The 23544-nt window shown below is 36.4% G+C and overlaps 1 protein-coding gene across 2 annotated transcripts in view; it reads right to left on the reverse strand.

Annotated features, from left to right (window-relative positions):
• Nucleotides 1-319: 319 nt before the first annotated feature.
• Nucleotides 320-23544, reverse strand: part of cables1 (Cdk5 and Abl enzyme substrate 1) — a 32792-nt gene continuing 9567 nt past the window's right edge. Inside the window, exons 2-10 of one of the 2 annotated variants that reach the window (XM_084412161.1) lie at nt 18861-18932; nt 18012-18104; nt 16683-16760; nt 12582-12687; nt 11466-11619; nt 11022-11125; nt 8198-8304; nt 2794-2998; nt 320-2540 (exon numbers count right to left, since the gene is read on the reverse strand). In XM_084412161.1, the coding sequence (XP_084268287.1) occupies nt 2400-2540; nt 2794-2998; nt 8198-8304; nt 11022-11125; nt 11466-11619; nt 12582-12687; nt 16683-16760; nt 18012-18104; nt 18861-18932 (1060 nt within the window). In that variant the 3' untranslated portion in view covers nt 320-2399. The remainder of the gene's footprint in view (nt 2541-2793; nt 2999-8197; nt 8305-11021; nt 11126-11465; nt 11620-12581; nt 12688-16682; nt 16761-18011; nt 18105-18860; nt 18933-23544) is intronic. The other variant, XM_084412162.1, reaches the window with a different exon arrangement.

The following is a 23544-nucleotide window of genomic DNA, read 5'->3' on the forward strand; positions in this document are numbered from 1 at the left end:
TTAAATTAGGCACATGAATCATAAACATTTAACAAAAAAAAAAAAAAAAAAAAAAAAAAATCAGAAACCAAAAGGTTTCCTCACAACATTACAAAATAATAACAAATAAATAAATAAATAAAAATGGTAGTCAAAAACTTAAGTTAAATGTGAGAATTAAAGGGTCAAAGGCTACTACATGCATGTAATGTGACATTTTTGTTTCTTTTTAAGCAGGTTTAAATATTTAAAATGACAGAACGGTCTAACTGAGCACCTAAGAAAATGACAGCAATATATTGAAGCATTCTTCAGAACATACACAGATCAAATGAAAGCATTTCTCAAAATGTAGCTTTTTATTGAACAAGCAAAGCAGCATATTTACACAAATGTATCTGCATCGTACAAATGTTTCATCGGTTTTAGGCATCCATCCTAGTCACTTGCTAGCAATCCTAAAGTGCATTTCACAAGGCCAAATCTTGTTCTTTTATATAACTTCACATTCTAGGCATTATTAATTTTACAATTAAGTGGTTAAATGTAAGTTACTGCTCTAAAAAAAGTATTCGATTCCTTCTGCTATTAGATACTTCTCAACTGATTTTATTTTGCATCAATTTCAAACATATCTATGGAATTGCGTAGTGCATAGTGAACATACACATACAGGATTATGAATGTAGTAACACAATCTGTGCGCTGAGAGATAAAATTCAGCTTACACGCAAAAAAATCTGTACCACCAATGGTGATAGAAAATATCTGGTTCAGCGGAAACGGATTCGAAATAATCATCAAATCAAACTTCTTCTTTTTTTTAAAGTAGCGTTTACAAGTCAAACAAACGCAAGTTTAACACTGCTTTGGTGTGCATGCATTAGTCAACACCGTAGCATATTAGTCATACAGATTTCATTCCCGCCACTGCTGAGCCTATAGTTAGGCCAAATAGTTAGCATTGATTATCAGCGGTATGACCTGATGTTGATTCATACAGTGTAGCACTACAAATGTGCTCAGAATACACTCTAACATAGAGCACGGACACAGTAACCATGAGTGCAGCAAGCCACACCACTAAACTGTCAAAGTCAACGCACAAGGGTAGAAAAACGACAGGGGTACGTAAATGTACCCCTTAAGAACTGTATAAAAGCCCCACTCGAGATGCCACTGCAACATATTTTTGCTTGGTGGTAACACGGACAGGGGGAATGCTGGCTGAAATGAATGTAAATGAGAAATGAGATGAAGACCCTTCCACCTAGAGCTTCTGCAGATGCCATAAAGGTCCGCCATACACAAGACCTGAAAAGTGCACTTGTAGTACATAAGGAAACGTCAGCGAAGAACAGTCACATACTTGCACGAGTTCAGGATCATTCGACTTTTCTTTTCTTTCTTTTTTTAAGGCTTTCAACCAAGAGCGATCGAAACTAGTCAGTTTTGGCAGAGTGTCAAACTTTGGGATTAAGGAAGATGTGAAGAATGGAAAAATACAGGAATACTGTAATCTGTGGAAAGAATGCAAAATCAAACAGTCCAAACTGGTTCTGCATTAAAAAAAAAAAAGACAGTTCTTGTGAAAAGTTAGTCTAAAAATGAAAGTTCTGTCATCATTCACTCATCCTCAACTCGTTTTACTCAATGCAATTCCAGCCAGTATGCAGTTCGTGTTTACATGAAACACAACAAAGATTTCAGTAGAGATTTTCAGCAAATAAAGTTTACAGGGATAGTTCACCCAAAAATGAAAATTCTGTCATCATCTATACTCGCCCTCATGTCAATCCAAACCTTTATGACTTCCCTTCCTCTTTGGAACACGAAAAAATGAATACAATGTAAGTCAATGTCATATTCCTTGGACCCCACTGACTTTCATTGTTTGGGCAAAAACAGTTCAGAATATCTTCTGTCATAGGTCATACAGGTTTGGAATAGATTTCCTTTTTGGGTGAACCATCGCTTTGAAATCTTCTGAAGACTTAGAATAGAGCGAAAGTTGAAAGGACCCCCATTTCATGGCGTGTTTCTATAAACTCGCTGCATGGAAAAGACAAACATGAAGCTTCTTCAAAAGTTCTCCGTTTGTCCAACAGCATGCTAGTTTAGAGTAACACGGGGTTGAGCAAATGACGAAAACACTTGTAGGTTGGGAAATAAATGAACACTTAAAATGTCCTCAGTGAACGGAGAAATCAACAGTCTAGGAAAAGCCATTCCCTTTAGAAAGTAGCTTCTTAGAGTTCAAACAAAAGTTCGATATAGAGATGTCACTTTGGCTGAAAAGAGAACAGTGGAATAAGTGTCTTCTTTCCAACATCTGGAGATGATAGTTGGCGATGTGCATAGGGGGCTTCAGGGGTGAGAAGATCAGGAGAGAAGGAGAACTCCCCTGATGGGGGCTTTCGCTAGGAGTTTTGCAGGAGGCGTCTATAATGGGGCATGACCTCGTGCTCTGGGAGATGCAGGTTGAACTCCAGGGCCACCAGAACAGGGAACTCGAAGGCGATCAGCTCTCGACGGTTCACCCTAAACCTCTCCTCCAGTTTCTAGGCGGAAAGAGATCAGGGGTTCTCGTTATGTAATGGCAATCGTTACGCAACATGGAAACATCCAAAAATACACAGTAACAAGATTTAAAGAATGCTTATTTTTGTCTATTTTAACCCCAAAGGCCCCATTATAGCTATGTCTGTTATTCAAACAAGCAAAGTCAAGGCATGTTGAGTAAACGCCATCTGTTGAGTAGCTGTGGTTGCCAAGTAATGAGCTAAAAGAGTCAATGGGCAAAGATAAACTCACATCAATCAGGTGTTTGACTTCGTGTTTCTTTAGGTCTCCTCCGATCTTGGCCGCGAGCAGGACGCATGCACCGGCGCAGAGTTTGCGGTTCTGTTTGTTGAGTTTCCCTTGGAGCACCAGCTTCTCGAAGTAAACGAAGGCCATGGCCACCGTGGACTCCTCGTAGCCGCACTCCTGAGCTAGTTTACGGATCTCTCGCTTCAGGCTAGAACACAAAACAGAAGGCCACATTCTCATCTATACTCAAGTTACTCGGATGTTATGTGAGATTGTAAATACTTTTCCAATACTTTCGAAACTTTGATACCTTAAAAGGCTTGTCTCTAGTTCCTGTACAAAAGAACAGGGAATGAATCAAAAACAATTTGCTGAAACCCAATTTGCTATCTCCCAAATCAGGGGTCTTCAACCCTGCTTCACATCCCTGCAGAGTTTAGCTTCAACTAGGGATGTGCGATAATGTCAAAAAATGATGACGATTAGAGTGCTATTGTGCTGGTACCTTGGCAGGTTTATTAAAGTCTTTGTTATTCTTCAGGTTCAGTGTGGTGGTTAGTTTGCAGCAGTGACAGAAATTAAAATTTAAACAGATTTTTACCTTTTATCCGCTTTTTTTGGACTATATATAAAATTATTTAGAATTACACCAGTAGGTGGCGGCAAGTCACTGTGAATAAGCAAATCATGGAGTCATTAATGCAACAGATTTGTTCAAACGGCTGATCATTTCAGGAACAAAGCATTTAGGCTTGTTCGACTTCATGCAGCGCTGCGCAGACCGATCGACGGCTGACTTGTAGTGCATGCTGGTTAGATATCGTGTACGACATGAGACAGCGCCGACGTGACTGTGACATAAGCCATCAAAGTACAGCAAGAGCGATTCGAGAGCAGCCGGAGGACTCAGCCGACGCAGCTTCTCAAGAGCGGCTCACGAGCTCTGATGACGACACAGCTATTCCACGATTGGCCATGACAACAGTCATGTGTTTCGTGTTTATTCTTTCCTTCAGGAACCTTTTAGGAACCTTCAGTTCCACTAATAATCATAAATCAGTTTTTTTTAATAACGGTAAAAGCACTGTTTGTGTGATAAAACAACAGTTTGAAACAACCGTTTGTGTGAACAGGTTAACTATAGCTATAACTATAGCCTAAAAGACAATACTCAATACAAGGGCACTTTTTACTGCATTTTAATAGAGTAAATCACACTGCACTCTCAGGGGCCATTTACACAACACCGTTTTCAACTAAAAACGTAAAACTTCACGACAACAGGGTTTTGGATGGCTGAAAACGCAAACTTTTGAAACCGGGTTACAAAGTGCAAGTTTTTGAAAACGGTCTCTGTGTAAACAACAAAAAAGCACATCTCTGAAGACGATGACGTCATGCACATGCGTATTACGTGTTTAGTCAATAGTGCGTCATCGCCATCTACTGGCCTGGCAGCAGAATACAGTGTTTTTAGCCGTTTTCGTGGATCCGTGTGAATGGGGATCATTTTGACAATGGTGTCGTCTGTGCGCGGAAAACTCAAATCGTTGTCATGTAAACGTTCCCTAAATGCGCACGTGCAGTAGTCTAACCTAAAACGAAAAGGCTACATCATGCAGTTGTTTGGTGTTTGCAAAGTGAAGGACATACTCTCTATAATGTCAGATTACACATCATTTAAACAACAATCACGACAGTATAGTAGACGATAGGGCTGGGCGATATAACCAAAGTCTCATCATGATATAAGTCTCAGTGCTGAGGATTGGGTTAGTGGTACAAATGTTTGGACACCAGGGAAATATCAATTCTTTATTCCAATTTTGATACTACAAAAACTACCAGCCTAATTAATGTGAATTTAAAACATTATTAAAGACAATTATTAAAGTCTCTCTCTCTCCCTCTCTTTACTTTATGGAAAGTAAAACCGAGACGGCAGAAACCGGCATCGTGTTTGTTTTCTGTATTTTACAAAAGCTTTACAGTTTTGAATCATTTCTTGACAGGTTTGGTTATCCGTATGACCATAAATTACGGAGCAACAGGTTCCTCAGGAAACGATACTTTTTATTTTGTCCATCCGATTTAAATCGTCAATCGCACAGCCCCAGTAGACGATATATATCGCTCACACAGAGACTTCAACCCCAATGAAACGCACCTGATCCAGCTAAAGTCCTTCAGGCTTATTTGAATACTACAGATGTGTGTGTTGGAGCAGGGTTTGGACTAAACTCTGCAGGATGGTGGTCCTCCAGGAACTGAGTTTGACACTCCTGGTTTAATTTCAACTCTAATTAAACACCTGAAGCAGGTTATTATGTTCTTCAGGATGACTTTAAAACACACAGGCAGGAGAGATAAAGCAGGTTGGAAATAAACTTTGCAGGACATTAGGTCCCCAGAAGCAGAATTGAAGACCTCTGCCCCAATTCATCCTACACTTTCAGCTTAGCAGCCCATCAGAAACAAAGAGATGTTTTATAAAACAACAATCTGCTTTGTTAAAGTTTTTCTTGCAGCAATTTTTGGACTTTGTGCATTCATGCTTGCAGCACGTGTATAATGATTTAGCCATTGGTTTGGTTTACTTCCAACCTTTCCTAGAATTAAGACCTGTGTTAAGGATTAAATCTTGATTGAATAACTGAATTATTTCATTTCCTCACTGCTTTCCAAGGATTATCAATGTAATGTTAGAAAACAAGATTTGGTAAAGTTCCAGATATTGTAGAATATGTAGAAATTATGTAAGGTTTATATATCTGCTCCATCATTCTGATCCAGAAATGCATTGAGTTTTATGTTTTATTCTACACCGAAGCACTGCTAAGATATAATCATTTAAATGCTAGCCGTCATAAAAACGAGAAAATGGATTTGAATGATTTAATCATTGACAATCATTATATGTTTTTTTAAACATTAAAAGGTGCAGTAAGCGATTTCTTAAAAAAGAAATCAAGGTTGGGTTGTTTTTACGTTTAGTTTTGAGTGTGTGCTGCCTGCTCTTGCTTATAAATACTTTTGTTCTTCCTTGTCGTTCATTCGTCATCTTGGCTTTATTTTTCGCAAAGCTTTATTTTGCTTCACTTCTGCTATGATAAAGAAACATCCACTCTTGCACTGTGTGTTCGTGCACTTTGGGGGCGGAGCGGGGTTTTTTCAAACGTCAAGTGTTTCTCAGAAATCGCTTACTGCACCTTTAAATCATTTTAAATATTGTACTGATGACTACAAATAAAATATTATTGACTTCCCTTACACCCCATTAAAGAACAACAGCATTTGAAAGCTAAAAAAGCATAAGACAATCCAAAAAACATTTGGCCTAAAAAAACGTTTCTCCATAAATGGCTCTTTGTGACCTCCAGCTCAAAATGATAGCGAACATTTCATATTATTAACTAGATAAAATGTTTTAATGTTATTTGCCTGTATTGATGGGAAGTGCAATTCATTTCTGAATTAATTTATTTTTATACAGTGCAATGCATAAGTGAATACACCCATGCTAAAGTTGACTAAAAAGAGGAATAAAAAATCATATTTTGGAAATTGAACTTAATGCCTTAATTTAAAAAATTAGGAAAAATCCAACCTTTAAGGACACCAATTTTCTTTGTGAATGAATAATGTATCGTAAATAAATAAATGTTCTTCCTTAAAATACATGGTGCATAAGTGAGTACACCCCTATGTTAAATTCCCATAGAGGCAGGCAGATTTTTATTTTTAAGTTTTTTTTTTTTTTTTTTTTTTTTTAGGATACTATGCATCCTGATAAAGTTCCCTTGGCCTTTGGAATTAAAATAGCCCCACATCATCACATAGCCTTCACCATACCTAGAGATTGGCATGGGGTACTTTCCATAAGATCATCTCTCAATGCAAATCAAACTAGCTTTTAGGCTAACTGAAATAAAACCATGCCAATCTCTAGGTATGGTGAAGGCTATGTGATGATGTGGGGCTATTTTAATTCCAAAGGCCAAGGGAACTTTATCAGGATGCATAGTATCCTAAAAAAATAATTAAAAAAAATACTTAAAAATAAAAATCTGCCTGCCTCTATGGGAATTTAACATAGGGGTGTACTCACTTATGCACCATGTATTTTAAGGAAGAACATTTATTTATTTACGATACATTATTCATTCACAAAGAAAATTGGTGTCCTTAAAGGTTGGATTTTTCCTAATTTTTTAAATTAAGGCATTAAGTTCAATTTCCAAAATATGATTTTTTATTCCTCTTTTTAGTCAACTTTAGCATGGGTGTATTCACTTATGCATAGCACTGTATATACATACACACACACACACACACACACACACACACATATAAATAAGAAAAGTATAAAAGCTAATATATATATTTTTTTACATTTCTTTGTATGTATAATTTACTGGTAACAGCCCTAGCCCCTTATTATTCTAATTTAATTTCTTGATTCAATTTAAGAATTTGACGTGCATGATGACGCATACATTTAATAAGGTTAGAAAAAAATTGCCCCTGGAAAATAAATTTAACAGGGAAATATGTATTTATTTATTTCCAGGAGCAATTTTTTCTACAAATGTATGGCATGAGATGGGTTTCACTAGCTGCGTTTTCATGAGCACCTTTTGTTTAATAATTAAACTTTAATTCAATCCTGAATAATTCCAATTGATGATTTAGCCTAAGACGTGTGATTAATCACTATCTATGAGCAGCATCTTTGAAATATGCTTTATATTTTAAGCATTTAGGAATTCGGAAACACGAACGTGAACTGAATTTGCAGTCGCGTTTCGTAAGCATACAGACAAAGAATTGGTAAAAAATAAAAGTACAAATAAATCAATGTAGACATAAATACACAGAAATAAATAAATGTGGAAAAATACAATTATACATAAATATATATTTATTAGTTTTTTTTGCATTTCTTTGTGTATCTATTTATTATTTTGGCAGACAAGGCATTCCATATTTTCAATTAACTGGTTAAAAAAATGAATCAGTTCCTGATGTCATGCAATGGTGACACTATGCATTTCTTTTCTAACAACTCGGTGTCAAATAAAGTCATTTGTGTCAAGGCAAATTGCTGATTATTGTCTTTCATTCACTTAAGTAGCTGGTGTTTGTGGTCACAGTTTCATTCGCTGATCTTTTATGTTGGATACGACTGACCAATGTTAGTTGGTCAGTATCCTACATCTTGATATAAGTTTTATGTCAGTATAATTGTCCAACAGGCGAAAGTAACAGCTCAGTTCTCGTGCTTTGATCTATCATTTGTGCACGTCATTGCCAAATTGTAATTCTTGCCTTTAAAGGTTCAGCATGTACAGTAGGCTGCTTTACAAGCAATCATCAGAATGGTTCGACTCGATACCAACTTCCTTACCTTCTGATCTTGCTCAGTGTTAGACGAATGTGAGGGAACTTCTCCTTAAAAGTCTCATTCATGTCCTTCTTGAGATCGGAGGGTTTGACATACTCAATGACTGTGGTCTGTAAAGAAGTGTGGATATTCATTTAGACTGGCTGTCAAAGACACATATGAGAACACACACATCACATGGGTGAAAGAGACACAGTTTCCACTGGGTCATTGAAACATTTGCCCAGTTTCAAAGCATGTGGTCTGGTCTGGTTTTGTTCAATAAACAGATTCAAGATTCGGGGTTTTCTTGAGCATGCTCAATCCTGCTCCTAGAGTTACAGTTTAATGCTAATTATAATCATAACGTCTATACTTTAGTGAATGTTTATTGTTGTATACACTGAGATGATGATTATGTAAATGTCCAGGGCTAAATACTTTGTTTATACATTCTTGCTGGAAACTTCCCTTCATAGAACACAATGGCGATTGTTACAAGCAATTGAATAACCAATAGAAGGAAGGGAAAGGCTGTCTCCTAAACTGTTTTTGAGTTCAAGTGTGTGTCTACTATACAATGCAAAAACACAAACAGAGCTGAATAGGAAATGAACAGTCTTCTGTTACGTAAACCTGATAAAAATCACCTTTAGCCGCTAGCTGCTATTTGAATAAAAAAAAATAAAAAAAACAGTTGCCAAGAAAAAATAAAATAATGAAGACGAGCAAAGGCAGAGGCTGCAGTGAGCCCATATTCATATCCAGTGTTTGGGAGAAAAAACTATTTTTCAAGGTCACCAGTCTGGAACAAAGTTACTAATTAACTGCCAACTAGGGATTCAAGTTCACACTGCAAATGTGCCTGTAACGGTAACCAATAAAAGTGACACTAGTAGCATGACCTGTATTTATTTTATTTTTTTTGTACTCCATATGAAAGAAAAATCTAAAATGACATATTTATATCTAAGATGTTTCTCATAGAGAGCAGTGAGATTAACAGATAGAGATTTCTTTGTTAAGTCTCCTGCTTAGAATCTTCTGTGTTTCTAGTTTCAGAAGAGATCTCAGCTGCCATCCGTATATGAACTTAAATATTTCACATCAAATGTTTCTGATATTTTATACTCTTAATGTATATCAACATTTGTTTCTTTTTTCACTTATCCCAATTAATTAAGAAAAACATCTGAAATAAAGATGTAAATAAAAAATAGGGGTAAGTTAACATGTTAACTTAATATATTTATTACATTTATTTATTAAAAACATCATTAATATTAATAATATATTATAATATAATAATAATTGTATGTAAAAAAAAAAAAAGGACATGCTGTCAATATTATGCATAGCAATTTTTTTCCTGATAATATTTTACTTTGGCCTTAGTACAATGACAGTATAACAGCCAATTATTTAATTTAGTAGACTATTAAATGTTTTTCTGCACAATGGCTTGTTATTGCCCCCCAAAACTGTATAATAGTGTATTTTTACATTTTAAAAAATTATAAATTGTTATATGTATATTATTTTTATTTTAGGAAAGAGAATCATCTAGTGCTGTCAAGTCCATTAAAAAAATATATATTAATCGCATATTTTTTTTGTAAATAATCGATTAATTGCACCTAACAAAGTTTTTTTTTTATATTGTAATCATTTCTGAATTAATAATTTCAACTCCAAATTAATGTAGAATCTTGAAACAATCACATAAACCCCTTATAATGAATCTCACATGTACCTGTGCCCTTCAATATATCAGGGCTCAATTTTTTCTATTGGCCCAATCAGACCAGTTCCAGATTTTTATTTGCCCTGTCAAAATGCACAAAAAGACATTGTTTTCGTGGTTTTTGACCCATGTAACCTTGCAAACAGTGCTTCAAGATTCACAGGTAGAATATACAGAAATTGAATAAAGTTATCAAACACTTCACAGTCTTCACTGCATAAATTATAAATTAAATATAGATTAATCCTTATTAAAGCTACAGAATTTATTCAGTCAAGAGCAGTGAGTGTGTTTTATCTTCTTCTTTTTTGTTCTTTGATTATCCTTAAAGGAATAGAAATTCATTCAGGTTTGACACAACTTGAGGGTGAGTAAACGATAACCGAATTTTAATAAGTAAACTATTCCTTTAATGACAGACAGCAGCAGGTTTATTAGGCTTCTGTCACTTTAAGACCTGCCGCACATGATGTGGATAAACACAACTCTTTACATTCATTTAAGACTTGAACTTCATTTAACTCATTTAAGACTGTGCTTGCGAAGATGCTCGACAAAACGGGCATTTTGGTATAATTTTGTGTGTTTTTGTCCGTTTAAGCACTGTCTGAAGCGGCATTCTGTGCGCTCGAGTGTGTGTGTGTGTGTGTGTGTGTGTGTGTGTGTCACACAGACAGGAGATTCACAGACGAGCACCAGTACATGCATTCTCTTTTGTGTCTTGATTTAAAAACTTGATTTGTGTCTTGAATGATTTTAAAGCATTTGCATAAATAAGAGTGTGATCATATAATGTAACGCTAGCCAAAGGATGACGGAAAAAAACTAATGCTGAAATACTTTTAATGCGTTAAACTGAATTTTTTTTCCGAATCTTGCATTGACGCGGTAATTTTGACAGCACTAACACATGTGATTAATTATTTAACGCAATTAATGCAACATTTGTTTTTTTTTTTCCTGTCACACACACAAACTTGTATGTTAGATGCTAGTAATTGATTTGACAGCGCATCAAAACAGCAATTTTTCCACTAAATGCATACAGACTTCACAAAAAATCACATGAGTCGGTCCAGATTTGCATTGCGTGACATAACTCACCATGTACGAGGGAAAGATAAGCACTCTTTTGTGCTTTCCACATGGCCATTGCGGGTCATCCAGAAGATTTGGGTCATAGTCCCTCAAATCTCCCAGTTCATTCCCTATGAGAAAAGAGAGGGGCAAATAAACAGACCATACATACGCTGAGATCGCTTAATAGTCTAAACAAGTACACAACTTCGTTATGTAGCCAATACATTCAGAACAGCAACATTTCTGATACACACTGAGCGTATGAACAGAGGACGACTATTTTGGTAGGGCACTCAATATGTTTTAATCAAGAAGTTCATGACCTAGCTCAAAAAAAATACATAACACATTATTAAACTAAGGTCTTACCAAAATGCTCATTAAACTGAACAGGCAGCCTCTTGTCAGGACATATTAGGGAGATTGAGGGAAAATGAAAGAGCCATGACAAGCTGTTGGCACACGCACCTGTATCAAGGCTACTCTGGTTACTGTTGGCACGTGCCAGGCTGAGGCTGCGGTGGCTGGCATTGCGAGACTGAGAGAAAGACGACGTGGAGTCGATGGTGTTTCGACGACCCAGGACATTGGTTGGATACAGGAACTGTGTGTATGACACTGTCTGCCAAGAGATTTACAGTATCAGAAATCTTAATGAATATATGATCAAAGATTAAGAATGTATACTAGCCACAAAAGAGGCCATAAAATGAATATACAAGGAGAAGGGAAGATGAAAACAGTGTTCCTTTAACCACATACCTTACATTTTTTTATTTCAAGATTAGGACAATCTATGTAACTCTTGGCCCTCTAGCGGTTAAATAACAAAACTGCATGCATTTTGTGGAAGAACATTGTTTTGGCTGTGCTTTGACTCTGCGTGACTGTGCGGATGAGTATGGTTATTATACTGCTCATAAAACATGTTCAACTACTAGGCTAAAGAGATATAACAAGTTTAGATTAAAGGATCTCAAGCTGACTAGCAGAAGACGTAACTGTAGCTGTACACATTAATAGACACGGTACTTCCTTGAAATTTTTTTTTAGCACAGCATAAACAACCATAATGAAATGACCTTTCACAATCCATAATGTTTACAATGAACTCTACACATGCCGATTTATCTGTTGAGTAATAATCTCCGTGTCGCATTCAAAACATTTCAAATCCCTCAGATTTCCGAAAAGCCAAGACAATGTTGATTCTTGTTTTATTACGAGCTCTGTCATGTTCTCTTTTTGCCAGCAGACTCTCCTCTGTTCGGCTTTTGTTTAAAACGGGTGATTCCCTGAAGATTCGAGATTTAGCAGCTCCATCTCAACTTTTCTCGTCGTGACATCTAACCTATATTTCACTCTCACACCAAACACATGTAAAAGTAGCAACTTTTCTCTATTTACGGAGCTGGCGAGACACGCACGGTTTACACGAAAACCATCCCGACAGGTCTAAAATCTAATTAATAGGGTCTAATCAGGTCTAAACACTATTAATAGGCTTACCATAGTGGATCAGGGTAAGAAAAAAAACTTGTACCTTTAATAACACAACAAAAAAATGATAATTTGTACACTAACCTTGCCATCTGCACCCAATTCAACCCCCTCCAGGCCGATCACCATCTCCTTGGCACTTATGCCACCCGAGGGGTGTCGCTGGCGCCCGCTTTCTGCCTTCACATCCCTGCTGGGGCAAGAGAACAGCTCAGAGCCCCTCATGCACACACAGCAGTCTGTACTGGCAAACCTGCTACTACATCGGCCACAATAACCTGCACGCCTGCATTCGTTTTATTAAGGTTAAAAGGCATTTGAAATGTTGGCTTTAAGAGGATGAAAGAAAACAATATAATATAAGTGTTGTTTTTAAACCAAATTCTGTACACTTACACTAAACAGTGTTTATTCTATTATCATTTTATACACTATCATTTTGAATTAAACATTATTTACTGAATTAAATGAATCATATAATCAAACAGTGGCACAACAAAAAAACAAATCAGTTGCATTGCATTATTGTTTCATGCCCCAAGGATCAAGGTGAATGGATGAATGGATAATATATATTTATAAATATATAAATATTTTGTTTGTCAGGGTCCAGGACTAATAAAAAAAATAGATAATTATTATTAGCAACTGACATGACAGGGAGAATTTGGGATTTTTTTTTTTTTTTTTTTTTTTTTGCAAAACGAACAGAAATATATTTTTTCAAGATTATCACAACTGTGTTAAATTCAGGACATTATCGTTAACTAAAACCATAAATAAAATCATTACTTGAAATGAAATAAACTATACAAAACAATTAAACTTATTCTATTTCAGCTAGTTTCAAAGGCAAAATTTATCATTAAAAAAAAAAAACTATAGACTTTTTTTTTTTTTTAAACATGACAAAATTACTAAAACTTTAACTACAATTTAAATGAAATAAAATCTAATTCAAACCATTAACAAAAACTACAATAGTAGATCAATGCTATTAAAACAACTGCAGGAGGGTTAGTTAAAACTCTTTAGTGCTCAGTTACCTTTACATACTAAAGGCCTCAAAGGAAAAGAAACAACCAAGTGTCTAGAAAACTGTTAGTAGCACTCAGAAGACACAGTTAGTCTACAAACATCATGACTTTGTTTGGCAAACACTAGAAGATTTGATTATTATCTGACATATGAAGCAGAAAGATTACATTATCTAAGTAAATAATGTTGACAAGTCAACACCTAAAGTATAACTAAAGAAGAGAAACAAAACTCAAGAGACAGACCAACTAACCAGGTGTGATGGCCAAATAAACCAAAAATACTGCATTTATTCACGTGCAGACTTAGAAGCAAAGTCGTATTAGTAGATGCCAGGCAGAACTAGGCGTTAGCACAGTATTTGTGAGATGTTTAGTGATGCATCAATAAACTCAGATCCCGTGAGGATACAGACAGCAGTTATAGGTAATAGGAGCCCTTCAAACAGCTCAGTCAATGGAAAAGCATTAGGCAGGAACTAATATGAACAGGTGCCCTTGAGAGTTTTTGAATAAATATTTAAAGACAAAACCAGATTTTCAGGAGGAGTCCATGGCAACATCTAGTCTAGATCCACAGGGTATAAGAAACACTCTTGGCCATCCCATAACCAAATGATCAGTTCACCTGACTCGTTCCTTCGGCTTGCTGACATAAACCTTGTGTGTGTTTTTAGTTTAACATTCAATCAGGAATACAGGAGGATCTATCGCTCCTCGGCCACTGGTGTGATGCAAGCACAACATGTCCATTAACTGGCACTACATTAAGGAAACCCCACTTAGACTGTGCTGTCAATACACTGTACTGACAATCCACCAAGTCAAAACATCAATGGACTAAATCATGCTGAATGTAGCATATTCATCATATTGACAGCATAACTGGGTGGTTTCAATTATATAACACTATATACATGGGGGTCCAAATGTATGAGACTACATTGAAAACAAAGAAGCATTCTGAATGTCAGAAAATGTCAGATTTCTTTTCTTCCACTAGAATATCAAGTGTTTGAGTTCATGTCTGCTCTTATTGCCATTAAAACAAAATGAGGGACTAACCAAACGTCATTTTGGTATTGGAATTGGTGGAAACTTTTCAATGAAACTGTTATGCCAATACACTTTGCAATGCATAGTGCAAACTAATGCACTTTCAATAGTGGTCTGAGACTTTTGCAAGAGACTGAATTTATCCATATACAATATATTATAAAACACTGAGGCTTTTATCTCTACTAGGCTTTTATCAATTGCCCACTGTACATCAATAAAAGCAAGTGTAGCCATAAACAGAAGGTTTAAAGGGATTTAATGGTGCCCTTTGCCCAGTTTCAAATACAGTGTTTCACAAAGTATTCATTCTTTGTCTCAATGTATCTTTTAAAATCAATAATATGAACAGGTTTCTTTCGTAATTTATAGAATCATGATGAATGGTGCAACATCTAGCCGTTCAGTCGTTATTCATTATTGATCAAATAAAAGTATGTGAATAAAATGCAGGACTTGAGGTCATATCAACACTATCCCCCACAGAGCCTAATCTCAGATAATAATAAATCCAATGACTGCGATGCCCTCAAGTTACTAGAAAACCACTCTTGAGCCTCCACTCTTATGCTCAATCAACTGCTCAACACTCTATAAATCATAAACTGTTTTAAAAATGAACTGTGTAATTATTAGCATCACCAAATGTGAGTGCAAAAGTAACTGTTTTCAAACAGGTTTCCCGTTTTCAACTCCTCCACCTTCTATTGGTCAGTCAAACAGGAAGTCCCTCCTCAAATTTACACCATTGGCTGAGCTGTGCTGGATTGGTCAGGATACTCAAACAAACAGATTAAAGGGATAGTTCACTTTGAAATTAAATTTTGGTATGTTTTAGCTTACCTCAAGGGCATCCAAGATGTAGGTGTCTTTGTTTCCGCAGTAGTTTCAATTTTGATATTTTTAGGTCAAACCGTTCTTGTCTGTCAGTCATATAATGCAGGTCGATGGTCACCACCTCAAAGAGCATGCACAGTGAAGACCAAATTAAACAATTCCCCATCGTAAGTACACATTGATGGCCTAAGACACGAAACGAGCGGTTTGTGTAAGAAAACGAACAGTATTTATATCGTTTATACCTCTTGTACACAACCAAGCGCTTTCCGGCGCTTGCGCAGACTAAGCCAGAACGCGCGCACATGCGTGTGTGTGACACACCAGGAAGCGCACGCGCCCTCAGATCACTTGGACGTGGTTGTGTACAAGAGGTAAAAACTATATAAATACTGTTCGTTTTCGTGTCTTAGGCCATCAATGTGTACTTACGATGGGGAATTGTTTAATTTGGACTTCACTGTGCATGCTCTTTGAGATAGTGACCATAGAGCTGCATTATATGACTGACAGACAAGAACGGTTTGACCTAAAAATATCAAAATTGAAACTACTGCGGAAAAAAAGACACCTACATCTTGGATGCCCTTGAGGTAAGCTAAAACATACCAAAATTTAATTTCAAAGTGAACTATCCCTTTAACGCACCACCACTAGCTCTCACTTTTCTCAGGCAAATAAACCCACTTACTTAGTTGTTTCTGCATTTCATTGCAGCAATAAATTACACACTTCAGCTTAAAACAATTTTTAAAGCAGGCAATGCCAAGATGTAGGTAAGAAAAACAACCCATTAGAAGTTAAATATCAAAGCAGATGGCAAGATTTATTAAATCTTAAACAAATAAGCTGAAAAGCAGCAGATTCAGGATTTAAAAAGCCTGTTCTTGAAGAAAAAAAAAGAAGAAAAAAAGCATGCCCAAGCTTGTTGGTCAATCTCTCTGAATTGAAATTACACACCTGCAACCCAAAATCTTGACAGCTATGAAATACTGATACAAACGATCCGTGCATAGAGTCTAAAAACATGAAAAAATATATATATAAAAAAAAAAAAAAAAACCTTGAGGTACACTTTCGGCGTACATACTTTAAAAGAAGTATGATTATTTAAAAGAAGGATGCTAAACGTTTAATTGTGGACCCATTCTTAATCACCAGGGGAAAAAATAATCAAAATGAGAAGATGGGAAAAGTGAAGGGATAAAAAAAGTTTGATGGTGAATAAAAGATTTGCATGCTGAAGAATACATACCCTGTTTGGCTACAATCTCGATAGGGCAGGACAGAAAAAACACTATAGAAGGATCTTCTGCCACTGATAAGGACTATCCTATAAAGACAAAATGATACATAAACTAATTTAAGTGAACTCTGTCAATATAGAGGTCAGGACCACAGGCAAAGATGGAGAGATACACAGCAAATAAATGATATTTAATAGTATGTCATATTACGTAGGAATACGCAACAAAGATAAGAAAAAAGAAAACAAAAAGAAAGGCAAACACTCTTTGAAGTAAACTTTTTTGAGAAACCACAGAGAAACTGAATATATTTACAAAGAAACAAAGGATTTAAGAATGGAATATTCTGCCAAGGCTTTCAAGGTCTTATATTTCCTTCAGAAGTTCAGGAACTGCTAATAACTGATCTGAAGCACAAAATAAACTAAATAATGGATCAAAGCACAGCTGGAGAATTTTTTTTTTTTTTTTTTTTCGCTCTCTCACACATCAAACACTGCAGTTAGCTTTACTAAAACAAAAGTCAAAGACTGCAAGTGTGTGTATTTGATAGATATTCTCAAAAGCCTTAAGGAAAAACAATGCTGGTCACAACCTCTTGCTTTACAACACACCCATTCACATTCAAATTCAGATTCAGATAAAAGAGAGCATCTGGCAAACACTAAACACAGATGATGATAATAATAATAAAATACCCACTAATAACATGCCTAAAATGTTTGGGTTTCATGTCTGAATCTTAAAAGACCATAGGGTCAGTTAGGGATAATACACACACACACACACACACACACACACACACACACACGCACACACACGGTGAATGTGATTTCACCAAGTACAACATGTTCCTGGATCAACATCTTTGTTGATCCTGGAAAGACATTTCAGATTTGAGGATTTATGTCAAGTTTAGGCTTACAACCAGGGTCAGGTGCTTCTACATCAGTGTTATTCACCATCATTTCCTTCTGATTTTAGAGATAACTTATTGGTAGTTATATAGGGTTGGGACTACATTTTCAGACAGGAATGTTGTTCCAGAATCAACTAAATATGTTGACCCAGGAACATGTATAACTTGAAGAAATCACTGTGACCCAAATGACACGACTTTATTAAATTGGAAGAAATATGATGTTTGCATACTTAGTGTCCATAATTATGCTGGGAAAATTCCATTAAAAAGGGAAATAATTTTGTAATAAAATCTGTGAAATCTATGGATAAATTCAGGGGGAGTGTTTCTCTCAAACACTTGGTGCGTGTGGGTGCTGCTCTTGGCGAGATGTGTGTGTGTGTGTGTGTGGGTTGTTGGGTAGATGTAAGAATACCTTCCATTGCGCATATCATGTTGTCTTATGTTTTTGATGAAGTGGACCTTCTTGAAACTCTTTGGTCGGGGTGAACCAGACAAAGTTCGGCATCTAGATGAAACAAAGCAGCATCAACAATGTTCATGAATATATATAATATATAGCAAATTTCGGCTGTCTGACTTTATTTTCTCACAATATTCAACTATATTATCGCCCAGCTCTTTATACAGAGTTGGATATATAAGAATGTCCAACTCAATCTGCTCACGTAGGGCGATACACAATACATGGCATATCGCAACTGCTCGATTACTGGTATCATTATACAATATTATCACCCATCTCTAATCTGCTAAATGTGACTAAGGCATGAAGATATTGATATATTCTAAATATTAACATCATTTTCTGTAAAGCTGCTTTAAAACAATGTATATTGTGAAAAGCACTATATAAATAAATTAGACTTTGACCTTATGTTTTTCTTACACTAACTGTTATTGTACATCAGGGTTTTTTTTTCCTCTTAATGTATTTATTGTTATATAAGCATTATCCTAGTGTAACTCCCTCCAAGTACTTCTAGTAAACCAGAATATGTCTGAAGAAACCAGTCTCGTTAAAGATTAAATAAAACAACTGTGTTAAATATAAACTATGTGCAATGTTTCAAAATCATATTGGACAGTGCTAAAATCACTTTTAAAAGTAAAGAGATTTATCTAATGTTAACTGAAGGAATAATTAAATGGGTAACCATAGCAATAATTAACCACAATTTGGCAGAATCAAACAATTACTATGTAATGTCTCTAGCTGTTGAGAAGTTTCTGCACAGAACATGAACGTTCCTACTGGTAATACCTGCGTAGAGGGGCGTTCTCCTCAATATCCTCAAGAGTCTCCAGTGAAGAACGCTGGGATATTAGTCTCCGCCTGCAAATTAACAACAACGGTGAGATTTTGTTTTGCTCCATTCATTAAAATCGCAGCCATGAACGTAAAAACTTCACATATTCATATATTCCTTGAATGACAAAGGAAAGCACATTTCGCTTCTTTTGATGGAATGGGAATAGGGAATGTTGCAGGCAAGACTCGAACCAGTGATAACCAAATGTCTTCATTTTGGTGTTTTAAAGTCGGACTTATGCCCAGTACACATTGTACGATTTTTGATTTCTGTGGTCGTGACTCCTACGACCTACGCCATTGACTAGCCGATACAAATGCAGCATGAAATGGCGTATTGATCAACGCGACATGGCTCTAAAACTTAAAACTACTTACCTCAAGCTCCATTTGCAAAATTGGCATGTCAAGTTCACATGCTGATGACGTTTTATTCTTCTATACTACCTTGCGTCGTAGCCTACGATTCAATAGGTGACATCATCGTACAGTCTACGTACATGTCATACCCAAGTTTATTAGATCCATGTCGTACAGTGTGATTTGTAATGATCTTATAGGATTGTCGCATTACATGTGCCATGATTAGACCTACACACTCAACAAATAATCAATTCATTACAGTTGTTGCCACACAATAGGCTCATGTACAAAAATAGCACAGCACCACCTATTGAGTCAAACATATAACCAACTTACGAATTAGCACACTGCCAGAAAAAGATTAGTTGAGGACAACATTATAGCATTACTTCAAATCCAGGTTAAAGTTTCCCCATCAGTACCAAACCTTTTGTGTTTGACTTTTTTTTCCTGATGTAATATGAGATCACACACAGAATGTTCCAGAAACAAGCCCCTGTAAGAGGATAAGTCACAGCTCCAGCACAGATTTCAGTTACATTTTTCACATAACACATTCCTTCTCACAGGCTGAGGTAATGAGGAACATATATTAGTCTGCTGATAAGGTACAACACACATGGGAGATTGAGAAAATGCCTCATAAGCAACACTTGTTTCTATTTCAAGACATTATCATAAGCTGTTTTTCACACACTCTGAGCTTGAGTTTTTGATTTTTGCTTTTCAGGGGCAGATTGCAGCTCCTTGTTGCAAAGACCTGTATCTGTAGAAACGTGGGCTGATGAATGTTTGTGTTCCTGCCAAAAGAGCTCTGAATTCAGACCAATAACAGACACCTGATAAGAGTGTGACTACTGTGAAAGTACACTGTATGTAGAGTTCATTCAACTCCTCTTTCTATTTTCTTCCACATTTAAATTTAACGCATCCTTGCTAAATAAAAGAAATTTATTTTTTTAACTTTTTTATACTAACTCCAAGATCAAAGAAAAAATGCGAAGGTTTGCGAAAAATATTGCTCCATTGTGCAACTAAGAGTTGAGAACATTTTAATTTTTGCACTCTGACATAGGCATCTGTTGACCTGACAATCTCAGAGAAATCCAATTTGATGTATAACCAATTTGAAACTGGCTCTTTACACACCCTCAAAATTCCTCTTAATTTATTTTTATTCATCAAACACTCCATCAGATCTTCCTCAAGCAGCCTGAGACTTCCACGCACTTGTTATGGTGCATTCCATTTCTCCTCGTAAGTGGAAAATTCCTAGTTCCCAGTAGGACCTTTTTTCTGGAACTTTTTTTTTTTTCCATTTTTTCTTAAAGGTCCCATGACATGGATTATTTTATTATTTTATAATGTGTCCTGGGGTGCCCTTATAATGTTAGTATGTTTTTAAGATCAAAAATTGTAATAATTTAGAAACAAAAGGCATTTTTCTTAGCCTGATTTTAGCCTCTGATTTGAACGCTCTGTTTGAAGGGGCGTGTCTGCTGTGAGACTTCAGTGTAAACGCCCACTGCTGTGATTGGCTGACATGCTTGCATATGAAATAGCTAGCATTACATGTGGAACTCTCTCGAATACTTTTACTATTACAGCTATTATACAGCTATCGAGATTAACGAATCGTGAGAAGTTTTTTTTTTAAAGTATTTAGATCTATTCCCATCACATAAAAGGTTGCAGTGATGAGCATTGAGCAGATGACAGCCTGTTGATCGCGTGAATGAAGGTCACTGGCTTGATTTACTGATGCATAAACAGTATTGAACGACTTTGAGAGAAAGATTATCTGTCTGAACTTGAACAATTACACATCAGAAATTCACATAACCCACTGGTTCTTCAGAGGCTCGGATGAAGGAACTAAAAAAATACCTTTGTGTTCATTTGTACATCCAAACACTGAGCAACTGCCATTAGGGCTGCACGATATTGGAAAAAAAATTACATTGCGATATTTTTCCCCCAACGATATATATCGCGATATTGCGAGCCATCAATCCAGGCTAAAGTCAATAATTACCATTCCATGTTATTAATAATTTCACTAATAAGCAAGCTTCATTACAAGTAACAAAAAGGCCACTTAATATTTTATTCCAGAAACATATTTCTCTCAGAATTCGGTGAACGTTCTACACAGGACCTAACGTTCTTCGGGTTCTAGGACCTGAAAAATTATGTTTTCTGTGCTGATTCAGTGACGCGTTCATGTAAACGCCACCTAGACCCAGCAAAAGTAATGATTCATAATATGTAAAATATTACAATGAGACATTTTAATTGTTTATTAATAAACAAGTGTTTTCTGTAAAGATGAAGTTGACAATATACTGACTCGCGATCTTCGCAGCAGTGATCGGGAGAAATGCACTTTTCATACAGATTAAATATAGCTATATATTTTTTTTAATGGTTCTGTTTAAAAGTAGAGATTTATGTAGATAATAGATATATTTCTCTTTTTTTTTTCTTTTTTTTTTAGGTGTGTGAGGCGAGTAGGCTACCTTTTACGCTGAGTTTCGGTTCATGGATGATAGCTTAATCTCCGGTTCAGGCGCTGGCTGCTATATTTAATTATTATTAATCATTATTAAATCCAGGAAATTGGATAATGAAATACTGATTAAAATTAAGATACAATTAATACAAAACGAAATTCGTTTTAAAGAAAGGCTTTGTGCTTTCTGTTTGAGGTCTCTGTGAAAGTTTTAAAGCAGTCTTTTAGTGCCGCTTTCATAACGGTCGCGTCCGTAATGTCACGTAACATTGTTTTTTCCTCATAAATGCGAACACGAAAAATAAACGAATGTTTAAAAAAGACAACCATCCACAACTTTATAACACTCCAGCAAAGTAGCCTACCTTTTTTTGGTCAACATCCTCCTTTTTGTAGACGAAATAGGCTAGTCCCAAATAGCTGATTTTGACTTTTTTTCGGCGGATCCTCTTCGTCGCGCATTTTTGAATGTTGGCTGTGAGCGCGGTGAGCTGCGGCACAGCGAACCAATCACTGTGCAGGCACGCAGAACGCGTATGTCACCCCAGCAAAAAGCCATACAACAAACTCGTGTTTACTGTGTGCTACCGTTCTCTTATGGGTACTACTAACGTTACCCTTCACATCGCATGTTCCGGCGATGTGACTATCGCTCATTCGCACATCGCGATGTCGATGTTAAAACAGAATATCGTTCAGCCCTAACTGCCATGCTTCGCTCGTTTGCAAGCCATGATGTCTCTCGAGGAAAAAACAATATCGTGCTCGCGCAGCTCATTTTCTCATGGACGGGCCAAATTCTCTTTACGGGCAGAGAAGAGAAAGGGGATGTAACCTTTCCCCTTATGACGACATAAGGGGAAGATTTCTAGATTCGCCCGTCTGAGCTTTCATTTTCTCAAAAATACCCAGGGTTTGGTTTACACCCATCAAAATGTCTAGACACTGGGGGACCATAGGCAGGCTAGGAGAACTCATATTAATGTTAAAAAACCTCATAAAAGTGAAATTTTCATGTCATGGGACCTTTAAGTTTGAATTGCAACAACCCCGACTTTAGAATCCATTATGGCCGCATCAACTATAGTGAAACAGCAGTACTTTATTGTTTATTAGCAATTTTGTATGTCTGTGTCCACACTTGTAGTTTGGTTCGCTTGGTTCGTTTGGTCTGGACCAATTTTTTATTTTTTTTTGCATTTCCATTTTAACACCGAACCTAAAGATCCCAAGCCTAAAGGCATAGGGATATGTTCACAACCTGATTGGTCAGCTTTTATTTCACGACGGAACTTACCGAACAGCCAAAACAATGCTGTGTTCTGGGATAAATATGCGTGATGTATGTGCATAGCTACATATGATGGTATTTTGACCAGCTGAGAGCTCGTGAAGAGTCAAAACAGCGGCAGGAATCCCTCCATCACACACACAAATGAAGATCTGCTGTGAGGAGACGTGGTTCTGATGCTTGTACCGAAATGTGATGGGCAACAGTGACAATGACGCGAAAAAACAGGTTTGCTTGAGCATTCTGTCCTTTTTAGGGTCCCATCTTGTGACATCATGTCCTGATTGTGGTTCAATTACATGTCTTTGGTCCGTACTGTGTTCATATTTCATTCGAACCGCTCCAGAGTTGGTTTAGAAGTGGACAGAGACCGCTTGTTTGATGCCACCAGGGTTCAGATGGCAGCGTTCACACTTATTCAAATGAACTGCACTAACAGAGCAATCGCACCAGGGTTCGTTTTAATCGAA

This window comes from Rutilus rutilus (assembly GCF_951802725.1).
Source record: "Rutilus rutilus genome assembly, chromosome: 6".
Lineage (NCBI taxonomy): Eukaryota > Metazoa > Chordata > Actinopteri > Cypriniformes > Leuciscidae > Rutilus > Rutilus rutilus.